This window comes from Coregonus clupeaformis, chromosome 18, assembly GCF_020615455.1.
Source record: "Coregonus clupeaformis isolate EN_2021a chromosome 18, ASM2061545v1, whole genome shotgun sequence".
Lineage (NCBI taxonomy): Eukaryota > Metazoa > Chordata > Actinopteri > Salmoniformes > Salmonidae > Coregonus > Coregonus clupeaformis.
In genome coordinates this window covers 51,040,421-51,061,119 of record NC_059209.1, presented here as the reverse complement: position 1 = coordinate 51,061,119, position 20,699 = coordinate 51,040,421, and the positions used below count along the sequence as shown (strand labels likewise).

At 44.6% G+C, this 20,699-nt stretch overlaps 1 protein-coding gene across 1 annotated transcript in view; it reads left to right on the top strand.

The window, feature by feature from the left end:
* The first annotated feature begins 2,454 nt into the window (after positions 1-2,454).
* Positions 2,455-20,699, top strand: part of gas2l1 (growth arrest-specific 2 like 1) — a 41,804-nt gene continuing 23,559 nt past the window's right edge. Inside the window, exons 1-2 of the mRNA XM_041836380.2 lie at positions 2,455-3,036; positions 4,041-5,009. Coding sequence (XP_041692314.2) covers positions 4,326-5,009 — 684 coding nt within the window. The 5' untranslated portion in view covers positions 2,455-3,036; positions 4,041-4,325. The remainder of the gene's footprint in view (positions 3,037-4,040; positions 5,010-20,699) is intronic.

Sequence of the window (20,699 nt, the reverse complement as noted above, 5' to 3'; positions counted from 1 at the left end):
GGTCAAATGACTGACAACTAAATTGCACATTTGCCAGTGAGAATAGACATCAACTGCCTTCAGGCTTTGCTTTTTTCCAGAATTGCCTTGATGTTTTTGCAAGTTATTTTCATAATTTGAGAAGCCTCCCAATCAAGAGGCAATGGAAGTTATTAACCACAGATGTCAGCCGCCCCTGGCTGTGACTTATACCACATTTCTTAATGCATCTGTTCAGCATATGTCCAGACATTCTCTGAGCCCTTTTGATAATCACTCTTCTCTTCCCAAGGAGAATGAGTTGATGAGCTTTGTTTAAATGTACAAGTTAGGTCAGCTCTTTATAATCCAGTCTGTTTGTATACCTGCAATCACTTTTGACATCACAGACAGGGTGCATTCATTGTACTTTGTTGTATAGTGTCCTGGTCATCCAGTGAAATGTGAATGTGCTAAATGCTCCAGCCCTAACTTCTCAAATGTCTAATTTCCAGTTAAAGAGCAAAGCCCAGTGTTTTGTGTGGCGGTGAAATCCGGTCACAGCTGACGAGAGTTCTCTCTGAGGCCTGAAGCCAGTTGCTCATGCTGGGGAATTGAACACTGTGTGTGAGTTGTGTCTGTGTCACACAGAAAAGCTGATTCATCCCGGCCCAGAAAATGATCTCATCCCACCAGTCTCTCTTTCTCCCTCCCTCTGCCACCCTCTCTCTCTTAAAGAAACAACTGTATTTTTCAAATCAAAACAAGGCCCTCCTTTTTCCATACTGAAATTCAAATAATCGCAGAGCAGCATGTGCAGAGCCAAGAATGGTGCAGCTGTTGTTTCACAGACAGTGCTTGTCTGGCCCTGCCTGTGAACTGGAATTGCCAGTGGGAATCAGAAATCAAGTTAGAATATAAACAGGTTAGGTATCTGAAAGTGTAACTACTAGGCTTATTTCATTTTGACAAAGAGTGACCTATACTATAGGTCTCCTATATTGAGGTGTAACTTGGTAAGGAACTTTTTCGACATGCCCTGACACTTTGTCTGACCCATCAGTTGGTGGAGCATGGCGCTTGCAACGCCAGGGTTGTGGGTTCGATTCCCACGGGGGGCCAGTATGAAAAATGTATGCACTCACTAACTGTAAGTCGCTCTGGATAAGAGCGTCTGCTAAATCACTAAAATGTAAATGAGGATTACACTACTTGACCAAAAGTATGTGGACACCTGCTCGTCAAACATCTCATTCCAAAATCATGGGCATTAATATGGAGTTGGTCCCCCCTTTGTTGCTATAACCGCCTCCACTCTTCTGGGAAGGCTTTCTGCTAGATGTTGGAACATTGCTGCGGGGACTTGCTTCCATTCAGCCACAAGCATTAATCGAGGTCGGGCACAGATGTTGGGTGATTAGGCCTGGCTCACAGTCTGCGTTCCAATTCATTCCAAAAGTGCTCAATGGGGTTGAGGTCAAGGCTCTGTGCAGGCCAGTCAAGTTCTTCCACACCGATCTCGACAATCCATTACTGTATGGACCTCGCTTTGTGCACAGGGGCATTGTCAGGAAAGGGCCTTCCGCAAACTATTGCCACAAAGTTGGAAGCACAGAATCGTCTAGAATGTCATTGTATGCTGTAGAGTTAAGATTTCCCTTCACTGGAACTAAGGGGCCTAGAGCAAACCATGAAAAACAGCCCCAAACCATTATTCCTCCACCAAACTTTACAGTTGGCACTATACATTGGAGCAAGTAGCGTTCTCCCCCAAACCCAAATTTGTCCGTCGGACTGCCAGATGGTGAAATGTGATTCATCACTCCCGAGAACGAGTTTGCACTGCTCCAGAGTCCAAAGGCGGCGAGCTTTACACCACTTCAGCCAACGCTTGGCATTGCGCATGGTGATCTTAGGATTGTGTGTGGCTGCTCAGCCATGGAAACCCATTTCCCGACGAACAGTTATTGTGTTGATGTTGCTTCCAGAGGCAGTTTGGAACTCAGTAGTGAGTGTTGCAACCGAGGACAGACAATTTTTACGCGCTTCAGCAGTCCCTTTCTATGAGCTTATGTGGCCTACCACTTCGAGGCTGAGCCGTTGTTGCTCCTAGACGTTTCCACTTCACAATAGCAGGACAGAAATTTGAAGAACTGACTTGTTGGAAAGGTGGCATTCTGTGATGGTGCCACGTTGAAAGTCACTGAGCTCTTCAGTAAGGCCATTCTACGGCCAATGTTTGACTATGGAGATTGCATGGCGGTGTGCTCGATTTTATACACCTGTCAGCAACGTTGTGGTTGAAATAGCCGAATCCACTAATTTGAAGGGGTGTCCACATACTTTTGTATATATAGTGTATCTAACTGATTTCCCCAGAATGCTTAATGCACATGCTCGTCTAAGGGACGGATTACATCACTGGTAGAGAGGAGTTCCCTTACACTGCTTTCTCCTCCTCACCCGGTTTTACATTCAGCTTTCAATTCTACATAATGCACCACAGCAAAAATAATTAGCCGAACACAATCCGCCTAAACAGAATTCCTTTCGCCTCCCGCCAAAGATCTCTCAGCCACAGGCGCAGCAAACTGAAGTGGAGTTAGTAGCCTAACTGTTGCTAATCTTTGAAGGCTACATTGTAGCCTTTTCTTGTTTGTTACATTGTAATACTAATTTATGCTTCCTTTGGAGTAATCTGGATACTAATTTGGACCAATTTGTCCTATGGTAAAATGGGCATGCCTGAATTTGATGCAGTCTTCGGACGTGGGCTACCTGATGACTTGCTAATAATGTTTCCTTGGCCGTTTTTGTCTGCCTTCTCAAGCCGGAGGAAATAGACTCGCCTCCCATTTTTTTTTCTTGCCCCGTGTCGTGGGTTGAAAGTGATTTGGTGTTGAAGACAATGACAAAAACAAGTGTAAGGGCAAAGGGTGAGGGTGTCATTAATGATACACTTTTGAACTCGTTCAAAGTGTAGGCAATATTACTGCTTTTGTTCGGGGGGATGGTTTCGAGTTGTTTTACTTTCATCGACAAACGCCGTCCTTGACAGAAAATTCAGACTTGTCAAAGGTATGTAAAGAATTAAAATGTTTCTATTCATTGCTTTATGAGAACGGAGTTGTTTCATTTAGTCAATCTTGGTCATGTACATTATCCACACAGTGTGGTCATTGCGCCATTGAAATAGCCTATTGTCAAGCTAGTATAATGATGGTATTTTCTTTGACGGCTTATGATGTGCATTTAAAGACCATGGTCGCTTACCCGTGGTCGGTTAATTTTCGGGATGTCATGTTTTTTCTCACCATGTGAACACCTCTGTTCTTTATCTTCTGTAATAATAGCTGTAGCCTAATGTAAACATGCGTTCCACCCTTTTATCAGACCACTGACTTCACGAGCTGATATTAGATTATTATAGGCTAGGCTACTGCAGGTAATAATGTAGGCCTTTGTAGCCTAACAACCTACTTGATCTTAAATGCCCACAGCTGATGTGCCATCAACCATATCCAGCTCAATGCGCATCTGCATGTTACAGTGTGACAAAGATTGTCAATTGTCAGCTCTGCAATTGAAGGATATAGCCTACGCAATAGGTGCGTTTGATTCAGAAAGAATGGCTACCATTTTTCACTGGTATAAACCCTAGGCTATGTTATATTATTGTCAGGCGGTGGATACAGGGTTAAGTTTTTCCCCCTTCTACCGGCGCTTATCCCTCATAATGGGATATGCCACTGAATCGCTCTGCCTCTCTCTCTCTTGTCTAAGCTAGAGCCTGTCAGCATGTTTATAGCAGGAGGCGGTGCAATATGGGCCGAGCAATTAATGAGCGGGGGACGATGTTACACAGCAAGTGAACTGTGAAGCCTGCCACTGGTCAGTGTGGAGAGTCTTTCTATTGAGGGAGAATGCGAATAAGTGATTTGGACCTTCCAGGCAAACCAGCAACATGACTATCGCAACGCATTGTATATTCACCGGTGTAGGATCTAGGGTACCGGGAAGATTTATGCATTGGGTGTGTATCCATCTGTAACTAACCATACCGGTTTCTCTCTCTCCCGCAGTTGGAACTCTGTGAGAAATAGCGATGCTATCATCATAGGAAACGGGTATCACGCAGACATCCGGAAACGCATCCAGGCGCCACGGTTTCCTAGCATGATGTCAATATTCTTTAACAATACAAAGGATTCCTTCAAGGACCTCGATTGAGATACCTTATATGCGCGCTTGTCATGGGTGCGTCGACGCGGTTATTTTGCTCTGCTCCATACGGTTTTGGAGTGCGCTTATGCAATGAGACAACCTGGAATTATTAAGTAGCCTGCATTGATACATATTTCGACAATATGGCTGATCAGAGTAACATCCAGTCTGCTGCTTCCAAAAGCATCCGGCCATTCAAATCCAGCGAGGAATACCTGTATGCCATGAAGGAGGACCTGGCGGAGTGGTTTAACACACTGTATGACCTGGATATAACGGCGGACACCTTTATGGAAGGGCTGGAGACTGGCTGTGCCCTCTGTCGGCATGCCAACAACGTGAATCGCGCAGCGCTGGACTTTCAACTGGAGTGCCCGGAGGCTGCACAGTCATTGAGGATGCCAACCAAGGATGTGGTCTTTCAGTCGAGAAACGTGGTTCCTGGGTCGTTTTTGGCTCGGGACAACGTGTCCAATTTCATCGGCTGGTGTCGTCAGGAACTGTGGATCAAGGATGTTCTCATGTTCGAGACCAACGACATAGTGGAGAAATGCAACGAGAAGAACTTTGTGCTGTGCCTGCTGGAGGTGGCGAGGCGCGGCGCCAAGTTCGGCATGCTGGCCCCGATGCTGATCCAGCTGGAGGAGGAGATCGAGGAGGAGATCCGGGACCAGGAGAACCTGGGGGAGCCCAACCCAAGCCTGCTTCCAATAAGCAGGGCTTTCGTTAGGAAAGAGAGTGTGGTGGATAAACCCGAGCCTGCCCCCTATGCACATTGGCAACAGAAACAGAGGGTGCTGTGTGACATGAGAAACTTAGATGAGTTGGTAAGTAACAAGTCTCAGGTGTATTGATTTGCTGATATACCTGAAATTGAGTTTGGGAAAAGGAAAGGAAAAATTACTGCACAGAATCCCCTCCTATAACATTACATTTCCATAAGTGTGCAGTATGCCTAGCTGTTAAGAGCATTGAGCCAGTAACCGAAAGGTCGCTGGTTCGAATCCTGAGCCAACTAGGGGGGGGGAAATCTGTCGACGTGCCCTTGAGCAAGGCACTTAACCCTAATTGATCCTGTAAGTAGCTCTGGATAAGTGTCTGCTAAATGACTAAAATCTAAAATGTAGGATGCAGACAGTTCTTCAATACATTCTCCCATATTGACCAAAAATAATAAGTTATCAGAGAAATCACATTTCCTAAAACAAACACATCCCCCGCCCTTGTCCAAGAGAAACACAACTTAATTGTTGTTTCATGGTGCAAAAACAACCCATGGAGCAGTTGAAAGCAGTCCTAACCTATAGGGATGCTCTCCCAGAGTTAAAAACATTACTGTGCCAGAAGTGAGGGCCCTTTTTGAAAACGAATCTCCCTGATATGTTGACTCCTGCTCTCCTGTGTGTGTTTAAGGTGGATGCTGCCTCACTGATCTGTGTCTGTGTGTTTGCCTCCTAATCCACACATTCTCTCACACACAGGCTCTAAAAGGTTATGTGGGTAGCTAGTGACATTTAAAGGATTCCTCTAGGGTGAAATGTCACTTCAGCCCTGCCCCTACGAGGTGGTTGGCAGCCAGGGGAGCTACTGCTGCTTCTTATTTGTTGATGTGCTTCTTATTTGTTCATGTGGAACAGTGCAGCTATTTGATAAGTATTATGGTAGCTGGACACATTCTGACATCAGTGTTATACACAATCTATTATCCATTTATAACCTGATGCTTCCATTTGCATGCAGATGGTGTGTAGTGTTTTCCCCCTGGGCTGCAAAGCAGTCTTATACCCCTCAATGTCCAGTCCCACTGTGAGAGCATGAGAGAGGCATTGTTAGAGACAGAGAAACTAGCAGGCAGACAGGGGCTAGCTGCTGGAACACGTGCTTGGGTTACGAGTGGAGAGGAGTTAATATTTTGGTGCAGATGAGCGGAGTGAGGACAATGACATCCTTTCACACCACAGATGAGAGGGGGACGGAGGGCGAGGGAGAGACGGTCAGCAGTCAATACTCATGCCCACTTGGCCCTCTATAGTCCTCACATGGCCAAGCACTAATTGCTTGATCACAACCATGAACACTGGCTTCTGAGGGCGTACAGAGGTACTATGCACCCAACCCCTGACCTAGTACCAGTGCCCACATACACTCACTGCCATAACCGGTTTATTTTTTTTATTTTTATTTTAGTCATTTAGCAGACGCTCTTATCCAGAGCGACTTACAGTTAGTGAATACATATTATTTTTTTATACTGGCCCCCCGTGGGAATCGAACCCACAACCCTGGCGTTGCAAACGCCATGCTCTATCAACTGAGCTACATCCCTGCCGGCCATTCCCTCCCCTACCCTGGACGACGCTGGGCCAATTGTGCGCCGCCCATGAGTCTCCCGGTCACGGCCGGCGGCGACAGAGCCTGGATTCGAACCAGGATCTCTAGTGGCACAGTTAGCACTGCGATGCAGTGCCTTAGACCACTGCGCCACTCAGGAGAAATGTCACTTCATACGCTGATATTACTATTACAAACTTTAATCTAGGTTGACTGCTGATGTTCCTATGAGAATGTGCGAGGGCAAGGGGGTGAGACATGGTGTCTTACCTCATCACCATGGCTGTGTACCCACCCACCCACACCACTAAGGCATCGTGAGGGACATGCACTTGACTTGCTGTGTCCCGTTTTCTAAGGGGCAGTATGACTCACTGTGCACACTGAGTGAACTTCATACATTTCTGCTACCCTGAAAGCCTCTCTCTGTCTACCTGAATAAAGTGCCTGGGTGCTGGATGAAAACTGCCTGCATCAGCAACATGAGGCTCTCGCAGTAAGAAACCAGGAGGGCACAGAAAGGGGAACACAGCAAAGCAGCATTATTAGTTATAGTCATAGTATCAAAGAATATAGCATTACAATATTGCACTGTGTTCCTGTAAACGTGCTAAAGCATCCTGTTGCAGTTATTGCAGCTCTTTTAAATCCCTTTTGGTCTATAGATCTGCTCATACAGTATTTGATTTCTCTTTTGGAACTGACCTTGTCTGGATCATAGTGACACTGAGGCAGGCCAGTCAATGCCGGCCCATATCCGGACTAAATGGACCAGTAAATTAACTGAAATCCTACTTTTGTACGACTGGAAGGGTTTTGATCCAATAACGATCAACAAAACCAGCCACTGAATATCCACTAACCCGCAAGGCATCATGGGTCATCCACAACCTTAGTCACCAGTATTCTCTGCGTTGCACTTGCCTCGGCCTTCCCATACACTTCTCTTTCCAATATAGATGCTACCCAGGAGATTGGTCTCTGTGTAATTACTGGAAACCTCATTACCTCTAGTCATGAGAGATAGATGGGGAGGGACAGAAAGAAAGTTGAAGGGCTTAGTGATATTTTCATTGGTCCACAGCTGCATCACCAGCCATATTTCCAGTGTGCAGAGCAGTCAGTCATGCAGCCACGGCTGTTTTCCTGCACTGTGCTGGCCTTGTGGCGTGTCAGGAGGTTTTCTCTCTCTCTCTCACTCACTCTTTCTTTCTTTGTCATGTCTCTCTTTCTATTTCTCTCATAAGTCTTTTACTTTGAGTAAAGGGACTTTTCATTTAAAGCTTTAAGCCCCTGGGTTTGAACAGTGTCTCTTGGTAAATCAGTTATAATCAAAACTCTCTTTGAACGCTTGTCACTAGTTACCATAGCCAGAAAGTCAAAAATGTATATCGTAAAAATTCATGAAAACAAATGTCTTAATTTAAGGTTAGGGTTAGGCATAAGGTTATCGGTGTGGTTAGGTTTAAAATCAGATTTTAAGAAGAGATTGTAGAAAAGGCCAAAATGTCTGTCTTGATGACAATGATTCAAAGGGCTATCATAGGCGCAATTATCAATCAATGACACTCAACTTCCTCTATTAATTATAACCACCAGACGGCTAAGGACAGACAGGAGTTCACTAACCTGGTGGTCAGCTTTGCTCTATGGGTTAACTGACTTAGGCCTAAACTGTTTAAGTGCCAGCAGGAGTGGGGCTCAGGGATAGTTTCCTGATCTCTCCTATGATGCCATTCTGTCACACTGTGGATAACAGAATGTAATGTAATGAATGACAGTAAGCACAAACTATTTATCAATCTGAGCAACTTTTCTTCTAAAATATATTACACTATTGAATAATGCAACAATTCACCAGCAGGTGCAGACAATTAAAGGCTTTATTTTCTCGTCCGTACACATTTACATAGCTGACAATACACAGCTAACTCCTGCTAGCTAGCTAACAACATGCTTCATGATCAAGTTACATTAGCATATCAATAATGAACGTTTACCCCTCCCATACGAATATAAAAGGACAGTAACGTTATCATGCAGTGTCATTCATATTATAATATACAGTGAGGGGAAAAAAGTATTTGATCCCCTGCTGATTTTGTATGTTTGCTCACTGACAAAGAAATGATCAGTCTATAATTTTAATGGTAGGTTTATTTGTTTTGTGTCTCCCGAGTGGCGCAGTAGTCTAAGGCACTGCATCGCAGTTGCTAGCTGTGCCACTAGAGATCCTGGTTTGGATCCTGGTTCGAATCCAGGCTCTGTCGTAGCCGGCCGCGACCGGGAGACCCATGGGGCGGCGCACAATTGGCCCTGCGTCGTCCAGGGTAGGGGAGGGAATGGCCGGCAGGGATGTAGCTCAGTTGGTAGAGCATGGCGTTTGCAGCGCCAAGGTTGTGGATTCGATTCCCATGGGGGGCCAGTATGAAAAATAAAAAAAGAATGTATGCACTCACTAACTGTACGTCGCTCTGGATAAGAGCGTCTGCTAAATGACTAAAATGTAATGTAATGTACATTTGAACAGTGAGAGACAGAATAACGACAAAAAAATCCAGAAAAACGCTTGTCAAAAATTTTATAAATTGATTTGCATTTTAATGAGGGAAATAAGTATTTGACCCCTCTGCAAAACATGACTTAGTACTTGGTGGCATAACCCTTGTTGGCAATCACAGAGGTCAGACGTTTCTTGTAGTTGGCCACCAGGTTTGCACACATCTCAGGAGGGATTTTGTTCCACTCCTCTTTGCAGATCTTCTCCAAGTCATTAAGGTTTCGAGCCTGACGTTTGGCAACTCGAACCTTCAGCTCCCTCCACATATTTTCTATGGGATTAAGGTCTGGAGACTGGCTAGGCCACTCCAGGACCTTAATGTGCTTCTTCTTGAGCCACTCCTTTGTTGCATTGGCCATGTGTTTTGGGTCATTGTCATGCTGGAATACCCATCCATGACCCATTTTCAATGCGCTGGCTCAGGGAAGGAGGTTCTCACCCAAGATTTGACAGTACATGGCCCTGTCCATCGTCCCTTTGATGCGGTGAAGTTGTCCTGTCCCCTTAGCAGAAAAACACCCCCAAAGCATAATGTTTCCACCTCCATGTTTGACGGTGGGGATGGTGTTCTTGGGGTCATAGGCAGCATTCCTCCTCCTCCAAACACGGCGAGTTGAGTTGACGCCAAAGAGCTCGATTTTGGTCTCATCTGACCACAACACTTTCACCCAGTTCTCCTCTGAATCATTCAGATGTTCATTGGCAAACTTCAGACGGCCCTGTATATGTGCTTTCTTGAGCAGGGGGACCTTGCGGGCGCTGCAGGATTTCAGTCCTTCACGGCGTAGTGTGTTACCAATTGTTTTCTTGGTGACTATGGTCCCAGCTGCCTTGAGATCATTGACAAGATCCTCCCGTGTAGTTCTGGGCTGATACCTCACCGTTCTCATGATCATTGCAACTCCACGAGGTGAGATCTTGCATGGAGCCCCAGGCCGAGGGAGATTGACAGTTATTTTGTGTTTCTTCCATTTGCGAATAATCGCACCAATTGTTGTCACCTTCTCACCAAGCTGCTTGGCGATGGTCTTGTAGCCCATTCCAGCCTTGTGTAGGTCTACAATCTTGTCCCTGACATCCTTGGAGAGCTCTTTGGTCTGATTGATTGATTGCTTCTGTGGACAGGTGTCTTTTATACAGGTAACAAGCTGAGATTAGGAGCACTCCCTTTAAGAGTGTGCTCCTAGTCTCAGTTTGTTACCTGTATAAAAGACACCTGGGAGCCAGAAATCTTTCTGATTGAGAGGGGTCAAATACTTATTTCCTTCATAAAAATGCAAATCAATTTATAACATTTCTGACATGCGTTTTTCTGGATTTTTTTGGCACGCGATTGGTTGACAGTCTGCTGGGTGGGCCGTTATATGTTTCTCCATTCATTGCCCAATGGGATTCCTATCTCCTACTTTCTATAATATCTCTAGTGTAGCCTAGCTACAGTGAGGGAAAAAAGTATTTGATCCCGTGCTGATTTTGTACGTTTGCCCACTGACAAAGAAATTATCAGTCTATAATTTTAATGGTAGGTTTATTTGAACAGTGAGAGACATAATAACAACAAAAAAATCCAGAAAAACGCATGTCAAAAATGTTATGAATTGATTTGCATTTTAATGAGGGAAATAAGCTAATCGTCACGCAATCCCTTCTCAAAGTCAGGGTATATGAGTTGATAAATCTGCCTATTTTCCTCGAACGTACATCATGTCACGATTCTAAAGCCATACGATATTACTAATAACAAGTCAATTATCTCACATCTCGGAAAAGATTTGTAATGTTGTACTTCTTGTTAATGAAATTCATGCTAATGTTGGGTTTTTGAGCTAGCAGAATGCATCGCGTGGCCCATTGATGACGCATGGGAAACGTAAACAGTGGGCGTAAATACGATTCCAATGGTGTTTCCCATCCCCTCAAAAGTATTTCTGGCTACACAACCAGGTAACGTTAGCTAAGTAAAATAATTTCTGCATCCTTCTCACATCAAATCAAATCAAGCTTTATTTTTACATCACATTTCAGACATAGAATGCAACTCAATGTGCTTTACAGGAAAAAACGATGAAAATAAAAGCTGAAATATATACTACAAAACAAAAGAATGACAGTGTTGCACAACTTCGTTAATTAAATAAATTAAATAGATATTTGTAAACACAGGTTTCCTTTATCTAATATTAGGTTTTGGTTGAAGATTTTGCAAAAATATGCAAAACTAGAGAAAATCAGAAAGGGGACAAATACTTTTTCACGGCACTGTACACAGGGTACCAGTACCGAGTCGATGTGCAGGGGTACAAGGTAATTTAGGTAGATACTCTATGTAGATATAGATAGGAATAAAGTGACTAGGCAACAGGATAGACAATAAACAGTAACAGCAGCGCATGTGATGAGTCAAAAGAGTTAAAGGGTCAAATCAGATAGTCCGGGTAGCTATTGGTTAACAATTTAACTTACTATTTAGCACTCTTATGGCTTGGGGGTAGAAGCTGTTTGGGGTCCTGTTGGTTCCAGACTTGGTGCATCGGTACCGCTTGCCATGCGGTAGAAAAGGGAACAGTCTATGACTTGGGTGGCTGGAGTCTTTGACAATTTTTAGGGCCTTCCTCTGACACCACCTGGTATAGAGGTCCTGGATGGCAGAGATGTACTGGGCCATACGCACTCTGTAGCACCTTGCGGTCGGATGCCAAACAGTTGTCATACAAAGTGGTGATGTAGCCAGTCAAGATGCTCTCTATGGTGCAGCTGTATAACTTTCTGAGGGCCCATGCCAAATCTTTTCAACCTCCTGAGGGGGAAGAGGCGTTGTCGTGCCCTCTTCACGACTGTGTTGGTGTGTGTGTGCACCATGATAATTCCTTAGTGATGTGGACACCGAGGAACTTGAAGCTCTCAACCTGCTCCACTACAGCCCTGTCGATGTGGATGGAGGCGTGCTCGGCCCTCCATTTCCTGTAGTCCGCTATCAGCTCCTTTGTCTTGCTGACTTTGAGGGAGAGGTTGTTGTCCTGGCACCACACTGCCAGGTCTCTGACCTCCCTGTAGACTGTCTCATTGGTGATCAGGCCTACCACCGTCGTGTCTTAATGATGGTGTTGGAGTCGTGCACATCCAGGCATTCGTGGGTGAACAGGGAGTACAGGAGGGGACTAAGCAGGCACCCCTAAGGGGCCCCTGTGTTGAGGGTCAGTGTGGCAGATTTGTTGTTGGCTTCCCTTGGTACCTGGGGGCGGCACATCAGGAAGTCCAGGATCCAGTTGCAGAGGGAGGTGTTTAATCCCAGGGTCCTTAGTTTAGTGATTAGCTTGGAGGGCACTATGGTGTTGAACGCTGAGCAGTAGTCAATGAACAGCATTCTCACGTAGGTGTTCCTTTTGTCCAGGTGGGAAAGGGCAGTGTGGAGCGCAATAGAGATTGCGTCTGTGGATCTGTTGGAACGGTATACGAATTGGAGTGGGTCCAGGGTGTCTGGGATGATGGTGTTGATGTGAGCCATGACCAGCCTTTCAAAGCATTTCATGGCTTCAGATGTGAGTGCTACAGGGCGATAGTCATTTAGACAGGTTACATTGGTGTTCTTGGGCACAGGGAATATTGTGGTCTGCTTGAAACATTTAGGTATTACAGACTGGGTCAGGGAGAAGTTGAAAATGTCAGTGAAGACACTTGCCAGCTGGTCAGCGCATGTTCATGAGTACACGTCCTGGTAATCCGTCTGGCCCTGCGGCCTTGTGAATGTTAACCTGTTTAAAGGTCTTACTCACATCGGCTACGGAGAGTGTGATCATACAGTAGTCCGGAACAGCAGGTGCTCTCATGCATGGTTCCGTGTTGCTAGCCTCGAAGCGGGCATTGACGGTATTGAGCTCGTCTGGTAGGCTCACGTCACTGGACAGCTCAGTGCTGGGTTTCCCTTTGTAATCCGTGATAGTTTGCAAGCCTTGCCACATCCGACGAGTGTCAGAGCCGGTGTAGTAGGATTCGATCTTGGTCCTGTATTTACGCTTTGCCTGTTTGATGGTTTGTCAGAGGGCAAAGCAGGATTTCCTATAAGCGTCCGGATTAGTGTCCAGCTCCTTGAAAGCTGCAGCTAGAGCCTTTAGCTCAGTGTGGATGTTGCCTGTATTCCATGGCTTCTGGTTGGGATATGTATGTACGGTCACTGTGGGGACAATGTCGTCGTTGCACTTATTAATGAAGCTGGTGACTGATGTGGTAAACTCCTCAATGCAATCAGATGAATCCCGGAACATGTCTGTGCTAGCGAAACTACTTCTGTATTGAGCGCTTCACTGGGACTTCCTGTTTGAGTTTATGCTTGTAAGTAGGAATCAGGAGGATAGAGTTATGGTTATATTTGCCAAGTGGAGAGTGAGTGAGAGCTTTGTATGCGTCTCTGTGTGTAGAGTAAAGGTGATCTAGAGTTTTTTCACCTCTAGTTGCTCAGGTGACATGCTGGTAGAAATGAGGTAAAATGGATTTCAGTTTTCCTGCATTAAGTCACCGGCCACTAGAAGCGCCGCCTCTGGGTGAGCATTTTCTTATTTGCTTATGGACCTATACAGCACGTTGAGTGCGGTTTTACTGCCAGTATCGGTTTGTGGTGGTAAATAGACAACTACAAAAAATATAGATGAAACACTCATGGTAAATAGTATAGAATCATGAGGTATTCTAACTCAGGCGAGCAGAACCTCAGGACTTCCTTAATATTAGAGATCACTGTTTAAAAAAAATATAAAAAAATAAAAGAAATTGTTAACAAAGAGACACACACACCCTCCCGTGAGCTTCCCCGACGCTGCCGTTCTGTTCTGCCAATATATAGAAAAAACAGATTTATATTTAAGCCACGACTCGGAGAAACAGGATGTTACAGTTCTTCAGATCACGTTGATAGGATAGTCTGGAACCATTTGACACAACATTAGCTTCAGAGCCATAACAACCTTGTCGACTGCTGTTGAATAATTAATAAATAGTCAAACACATCCAAACTTTTTAAAAAGAAGACTGATTTATTTATTTACTAGCAAGCAATGAAAATGTGCATTGTATAAAAGAAAGTCCACACATATTTGTATTTTTTCTGAAGTGCCATAGCCTATAGCCATAGCTAGCCTATAGCGCTGTACACCCTGGCACAGATTAGCTGCTCCAGCGTCAAAGGACACTTGGAATGAAGAGGAGATGTAGAACGTTTAATCGACAGACTAAGTTAGCAAAACAATTACTTATAATCATTAGTAAACACTCCCGCTATTATCTACATGAAAATAAAGTTAATACAAATAAAATACAAATCCTAAAATGAATGTAGGCATATTTAAACAGTTTTGACAGTTATTTTATTTTCATGACGGTCTTCATCCATAACCGTCAGTTACACAGTTATTCAATTACTGTCACAGCCCTACCTGCAGTGTGTTGTTCTCTCAGCTATCGGCTTGGAAAGCACTCAGGCCCTGGAGTTAGTGGCCTACATAGAACTCTAATACAGGCTCATATACAATAACACATACATAAAACATACTTGGCCACTAATGCACATACACAGCCATTAAAACCACCCCCGCGTAAATCTAATTAGCATTTTAAAAAATCCCCATCAAAATCTGTCTGTTTAACATAGAGATATTTGTTTTTTTGCATGGGCTGCGTCTCAATCCACCGCATCCGCCGATGTCGGCCTTCCGCATCTGCGGTGGAAGGTGGCAGAGCTACAGCGGTGTTTGTCAGACCAGGAGACATCCTGAAAATTAGTCTTCTCACGAAAACGTCTGTAGCGTCCCAATGGTTTAGCCTAAAAACTAATACGACCCCTTTTTGGAAACATCACCAACACAATGGTGTTTTACGTTTTCCTCTACGACCCCCGCAAGCGTCGCGGGACTGAAGTCGGTACCGCCGATCTGCCAACTTCTGTCTGCAGTGTCCGAACAGTTTGGGCTACACAATATGACCCCACCATCGAAAGGTGAGACTCTCACGAACACGCAGGCTACATGTCGTATTTTTTGCTCTAGGACGTCCACAAGACTCATCTGAAGGTAGCCCGGTACCAGTAAAAAAAAAAAAGATAGTATATATGGAAGTAGTTTAGTGCCCTTAGACCTTAGGGGTGCACATTCACATACTACATGCAGGCTTTACACACACATACTGACACATACATTTTGCTGGCCAGCATGCACCCTCAAGGACAATAATGTCAGACCCTGGGAGCTCTGCCTGTGTTCTAAAAGGATGTGCTTCTTTCTCCCTCCATCTCTCTCTCTCTCTCTCTCTCTCTCTCTCTCTCTCTCTCTCTCTCTCTCTCTCTCTCTCTCTCTCTCTCTCTCTCTCTCTCTCTCTCTCTCTCTCTCTCTCTCTCTCTCTCTCTCTCTCTCTCTCTCTCGTTTTCTCCGCAAAATGGTTTATGTGTCATCTCCTCACCCTCAGGCTTCAACACTCGGCCTCTGGTTTATTTCATAAACGCAAAACAACCCCCCACAGCCCCCATCCCATCCCCCAACTACTTCCCTTGGAGACGATAAGGCAACGAACAGTATGCTTTGTTGGTGGCAGGGGACAGGAGAAGGGAAGAGACTGCCAGTGTTGCCAATGCTGTAATCTATGGCTGTCATCTCACACTGAGATGGTCTGATGGGCCCTGATGGTCTGGGAGTAGACACAGGAAGAGGAGCAGGGACTGGGGTGGGGGAGAGAGAGAGGCGAGGTGGGCTATATGTCTGCTGTATGACCACTGCCCCATTAACCTTATGGTACAATTCATGCATTCAGAAAACAGGGAGAAACACAACAGAGTGTCTTTACTGCACACTCTGCTACACCCGACTGTAATGGATTTTACACACAGGGAAATATAGAGGGAGGGTGTGAGTGAGAATGTGTGTGTGTGTGTGAGAGAGAGGAAAAGTAGGTCATCATGCCTTGCAGTGTGTCAGGCTCATGGGCTTTGCTGGGGGAGCATGTCTCAGTGTTTCTGTTTGCAGCGTCACAGACTTCTTGGGATAGTTTTCTGCATGAGATCAGTGTGCAGACTGACTGGGCCTGAAGTGTTTTATCATTTTATGGTGATTTATTAGTTCAGCTGACTCTAATACAGAACAGACCTCTGTCTCTTCCACTCTCCATCATGTGGCAGGACACAGACCATCTGAGCCTTGCCTGGAGTCACAGGTGTAGACTGGCAGAATTACTAATCACTGTCTATAGCCAGTCACTCGTATAACATTGGCTGACAACAGACAACAGTCTGATGATAAAATAATAAAGCACTGTTCCATCGTGGGATATGGACTGAGATTAGAATGGTCTGGCTCCTCATCATAGTGATCAGAACAACTAACCAGTTCAAGCATCCCTCCTTTAATTTGATTTTGAACTGGAAATTACTCCAACCCTGTTTCTGAAATTGTCAATTTCTCCTAAAGTTAGATACACATTCCTATTTCTGCACAAGGAATACACAAGGAATAAAAAAAATTATGTTTGAATTGTAAAGTATCCAGTTATATCCAGTAATATTAGATCTGTCACTGTGTCCTCTGCATGGCAATGTGATGTGTTAAGATGGAGGCAGTGCAGTGTTGTTATCACGGCTGGTTTCAACCCCTCCCCCAACCCCTGGTCAAACCTCTGAGTAGACACTTGTTTTTTTTTTTTTTCACACAGCGCTAACCAGAAGGGTGGTCATGTGGTCAAAAGATAGGTTTCCAGAAAAACAACACTTTCTTGAAATTCTAGGTGGGCCGTCCCACAGTTTTCCCCTGAAGTTACTATGCCGACCGTATTATCTCCCAAGAGAATTTTCTTCGGTTATAGTCACAGCCGTGTATATCCCCCCTCAAGCCGATACCACGACGGCCTTCAAAGAACTTCACTGGACCTTATGCAAACTGGAAACCACATATCCTGAGGCTGCATTTATTGTAGCCGGGGATTTTAACAAAGCAAATTTGAGGACTAAGCTGCCGAAGTTCTATCAACATATCGACTGTTGTACTCGCGCTGCTAAAATCCTCGACCATTGCTATTTGAACTTCCGGGATGGTTATAAGGCCCTCGGCAAATCTGACCACGACTCCATTTTGCTTCTCCCTTCCTATAGGTTAAATTAATTACAAGCATTTCGCTACACCAGCTATAACATCTGCTAAACACGTGTATGTGACAAATAACATTTGATTTGATACTAATACAATTCACCTTACTAAAATACAGAGCGGTTTATTGTTAGAGATAGATCGATTTTGTAAAGGTTGCAGCATAAACCAAGAAGCTAAATAAATCAAATGATAATTATACTCTTCATTTTTAAGTAACAGAGTTGCAATTCTTTCCATAGTCCCAAAGTAAGTGTTCTTGGTTTTAGTTGCCATTTTTAGTCCCTGTTCTCACCATCCTCTGCGAGTCTGTTAGTGTAGCATGCAGTAGGGACTAGTGTTCTTACAAGTACCCACATGATCACTCCAACAGTGCTGCTTCCCCCCAGGGTATTGGTTCAACAGCACCCCTTCGTCACTGTAAACACAAACATTTGGCTATTCCTTTCTATTGAGATTAGCACATTTTTACTTAACCTGTCCCAAGAGTCCAGCATAATTTAGGCTCCTTGGAGAAAAATGGCTGGCTGAGAAGGTCAATTAAATGTACTTTGATTGCACCCACGACTGTTTGTCTTTTGAGAAAAGGGGTTTGAATAAGAAGTTATTGTTTCTGTGCCCAGTGTTTTTAGGCCAGAGTTGCGTGAGAGGCTAAAAGAGTAATCCTCCCTGAAGTTCCAAATATGCTCCTCCCTGCCAAGAACCCCCTGTGGCCTAGATTAAACTCCAAGAAGATTCCATTACTCATCTGATTGTATGGTTTGTGTTGGGACGTGTCCAGTCATTTCTAGAGACCCCCAGTAGGAAGCAGATTAACACAATGTCCCTCCTGTTCTGCTTTTTTTAATGTAATTAGAGAGCTGCCCATTATGTTAGATAATCTATTCACTCTCTCCCATTTCCACAAGGGTTTTATCTTTCTGGGTCAGAAATCAAACCTGAAAATGCCTGAAACGTAAAATCCCATGGTGTAAGGTGTTACATCACTCAGTTGGATTGTTGTTGAGACTGGGACACAGTCATCACAGTCATCCCTTTATTTGAATATAAAAACAAGCAAAAGCAGCTTAGCACGTCTGTGGTCAGTCACAATATACCAAACTACTGCAAAGCTTTGTGGCTAAAGGAACACAACTAAACTGATTTCAAAACTCAGCTAGACAGTCATTAACTGTCATTTCACAACTGTCAAAGTTCCTTTCACATGCCGATAACTGCTACATTCCAAACGGTTGAAAATATTGCCTGAAGAGTGAACTTTGACATACACTAATCACTCTCTCACCCCCACTCCCATTTCCTCTATGTCCCAATTACGTATGTCTAAGGTGTGTCCCTGGGGGTTGGACGAGCTGCCCCCCTCACCTTATCTCCTCCATGGCCTACCCTCCGCTTTCCTCCATCCCTTTGTAGGACAGGAAGAAAGGCAATAAAGAGTCGAATACCTCAATCTCTGTTGGAGGTGGAGTATCAGAAACCACAGATATGGGGTGTGGACTCAATTATCGAAAGGGGGAAATATATCCTGCAAATACGCCCTGCTCGAAGGCAAACTTGGGAACACTAATTTATCTGAATTTCACAACACTGTCTCTAGTTGTACATGACTGAACAAAGCAGAGTTGTGTTTTCGTAACATCCCTCCAGATACAGTGAGGGGAAAAATGATTTGATCCCCTGCTGAATTTGTACGTTTTCCCACTGACAAAGACATGATCAGTCTATAATTTTAATGGTCGGTTTATTTGAACAGTGAGAGACAGAATAACAACAAAAAAATCCAGAAAAACATGTCAAAACTTTTAGAAATTGATTTGCATTTTAATGAGGGAAATAAGTATTTGACCCCTCTGCAAAACATGACTTAGTACTTGGTGGCAAAACCCTGGTTGGCAATCACAGAGGTCAGACGTTTCTTGTAGTTGGCCACCAGGTTTGCACACATCTCAGGAGGGATTTTGTCCCACTCCTCTTTGCAGATCTTCTCCAAGTCATTAAGGTTTCGAGGCTGACGTTTGGCAACTCGAACCTTCAGCTCCCTCCACAGATTTTCTATGGGATTAAGGTCTGGAGACTGGCTAGGCCACTCCCGGACCTTAATGTGCTTCTCCTTTGTTGCCTTGGCCGTGTGTTTTGGGTCATTGTCATGCTGGAATACCCATCCACGACCCATTTTCAATGCCCTGGCTGAGAGAAGGAGGTTCTCACCCAAGATTTGACGGTACATGGCCCCGTCCATCGTCCCTTTGATGCGGTGAAGTTGTCCTGTCCCATTAGCAGAAAAACACCCCCAAAGCATAATGTTTCCACCTCCATGTTTGACGGTGGGGATGGTGTTCTTGGGGTCATAGGCAGCATTCCTCCTCCTACAAACACAGCGAGTTGAGTTGATGCCAAAGAGCTCGATTTTGGTCTCATCTGACCACAACACTTTCACCCAGTTCTCCTCTGAATCATTCAGATGTTCATTGGCAAACTTCAGATGGGCCTGTATATGTGCGTTCTTGAGCAGGGGGACCTTGCGGGCGCTGCAGGATTTCAGTCCTTCACGGCGTAGTGTGTTACCTATGGTCCCAGCTGCCTTGAGATCATTGACGAGATCCTCCTGTGTAGTTCTGGGCTGATTCCTCACCGTTCTCATGATCATTGCAACTCCACGAGGTGAGATCTTGCATGGAGCCCCAGGCCGAGGGAGATTGACAGTTATTTTGTGTTTCTTCCATTTGCGAATAATCGCACCAACTGTTGTCACCTTCTCACCAAGCTGCTTTGCGATGGTCTTGTAGCCCATTCCAGCCTTGTGTAGGTCTACAATCTTGTCCCTGACATCCTTGGAGAGCTCTTTGGTCTTGGCCATGGTGGAGAGTTTGGAATCTGATTGCTTGATTGCTTCTGTGGACAGGTGTCTTTTATACAGGTAACAAACTGAGATTAGGAGCACTCCCTTTAAGAGTGTGCTCCTAATCTCAGCTCGTTACCTGTATAAAAGACACCTGGGAGCCAGAAATCTTTCTGATTGAGAGGGGGTCAAATACTTATTTCCCTCATTAAAATGCAAAACAATTTATAACATTTTTGACATGTGTTTTTCTGGATTTTTTTGTTGTTATTCTGTCTCTCACTGTTCAAATAAACCTACCATTAAAATTATAGACTGATCATTTCTTTGTCATTGGGCAAACGTACAAAATCAGCAGGGGATCAAATACTTTTTTCCCTCACTTTACATGAACATTCTCCAGCTGATCTTGAGATGATTACAGAATTCCTTCATAGTATAGGGGTGTACTGTGGGGCTGTCAGATTCTTGCTGCAGATGTAGGGCCTTGGTTTTCTCTCTCTTTTCTCTCTCTCTTTTTAGCTCTCTCTTTCCATAATTCATCCCCATAATTCATCCCTAGCTCTCACACAGCGCTCCAGTTCCACTTCAGCATGCTTCCTGCTTGACCTCGCGTATTCCCTCCCCTAGCACTGTTCAATATCTCACGCTCTTGTGTGTGTACAGTGTG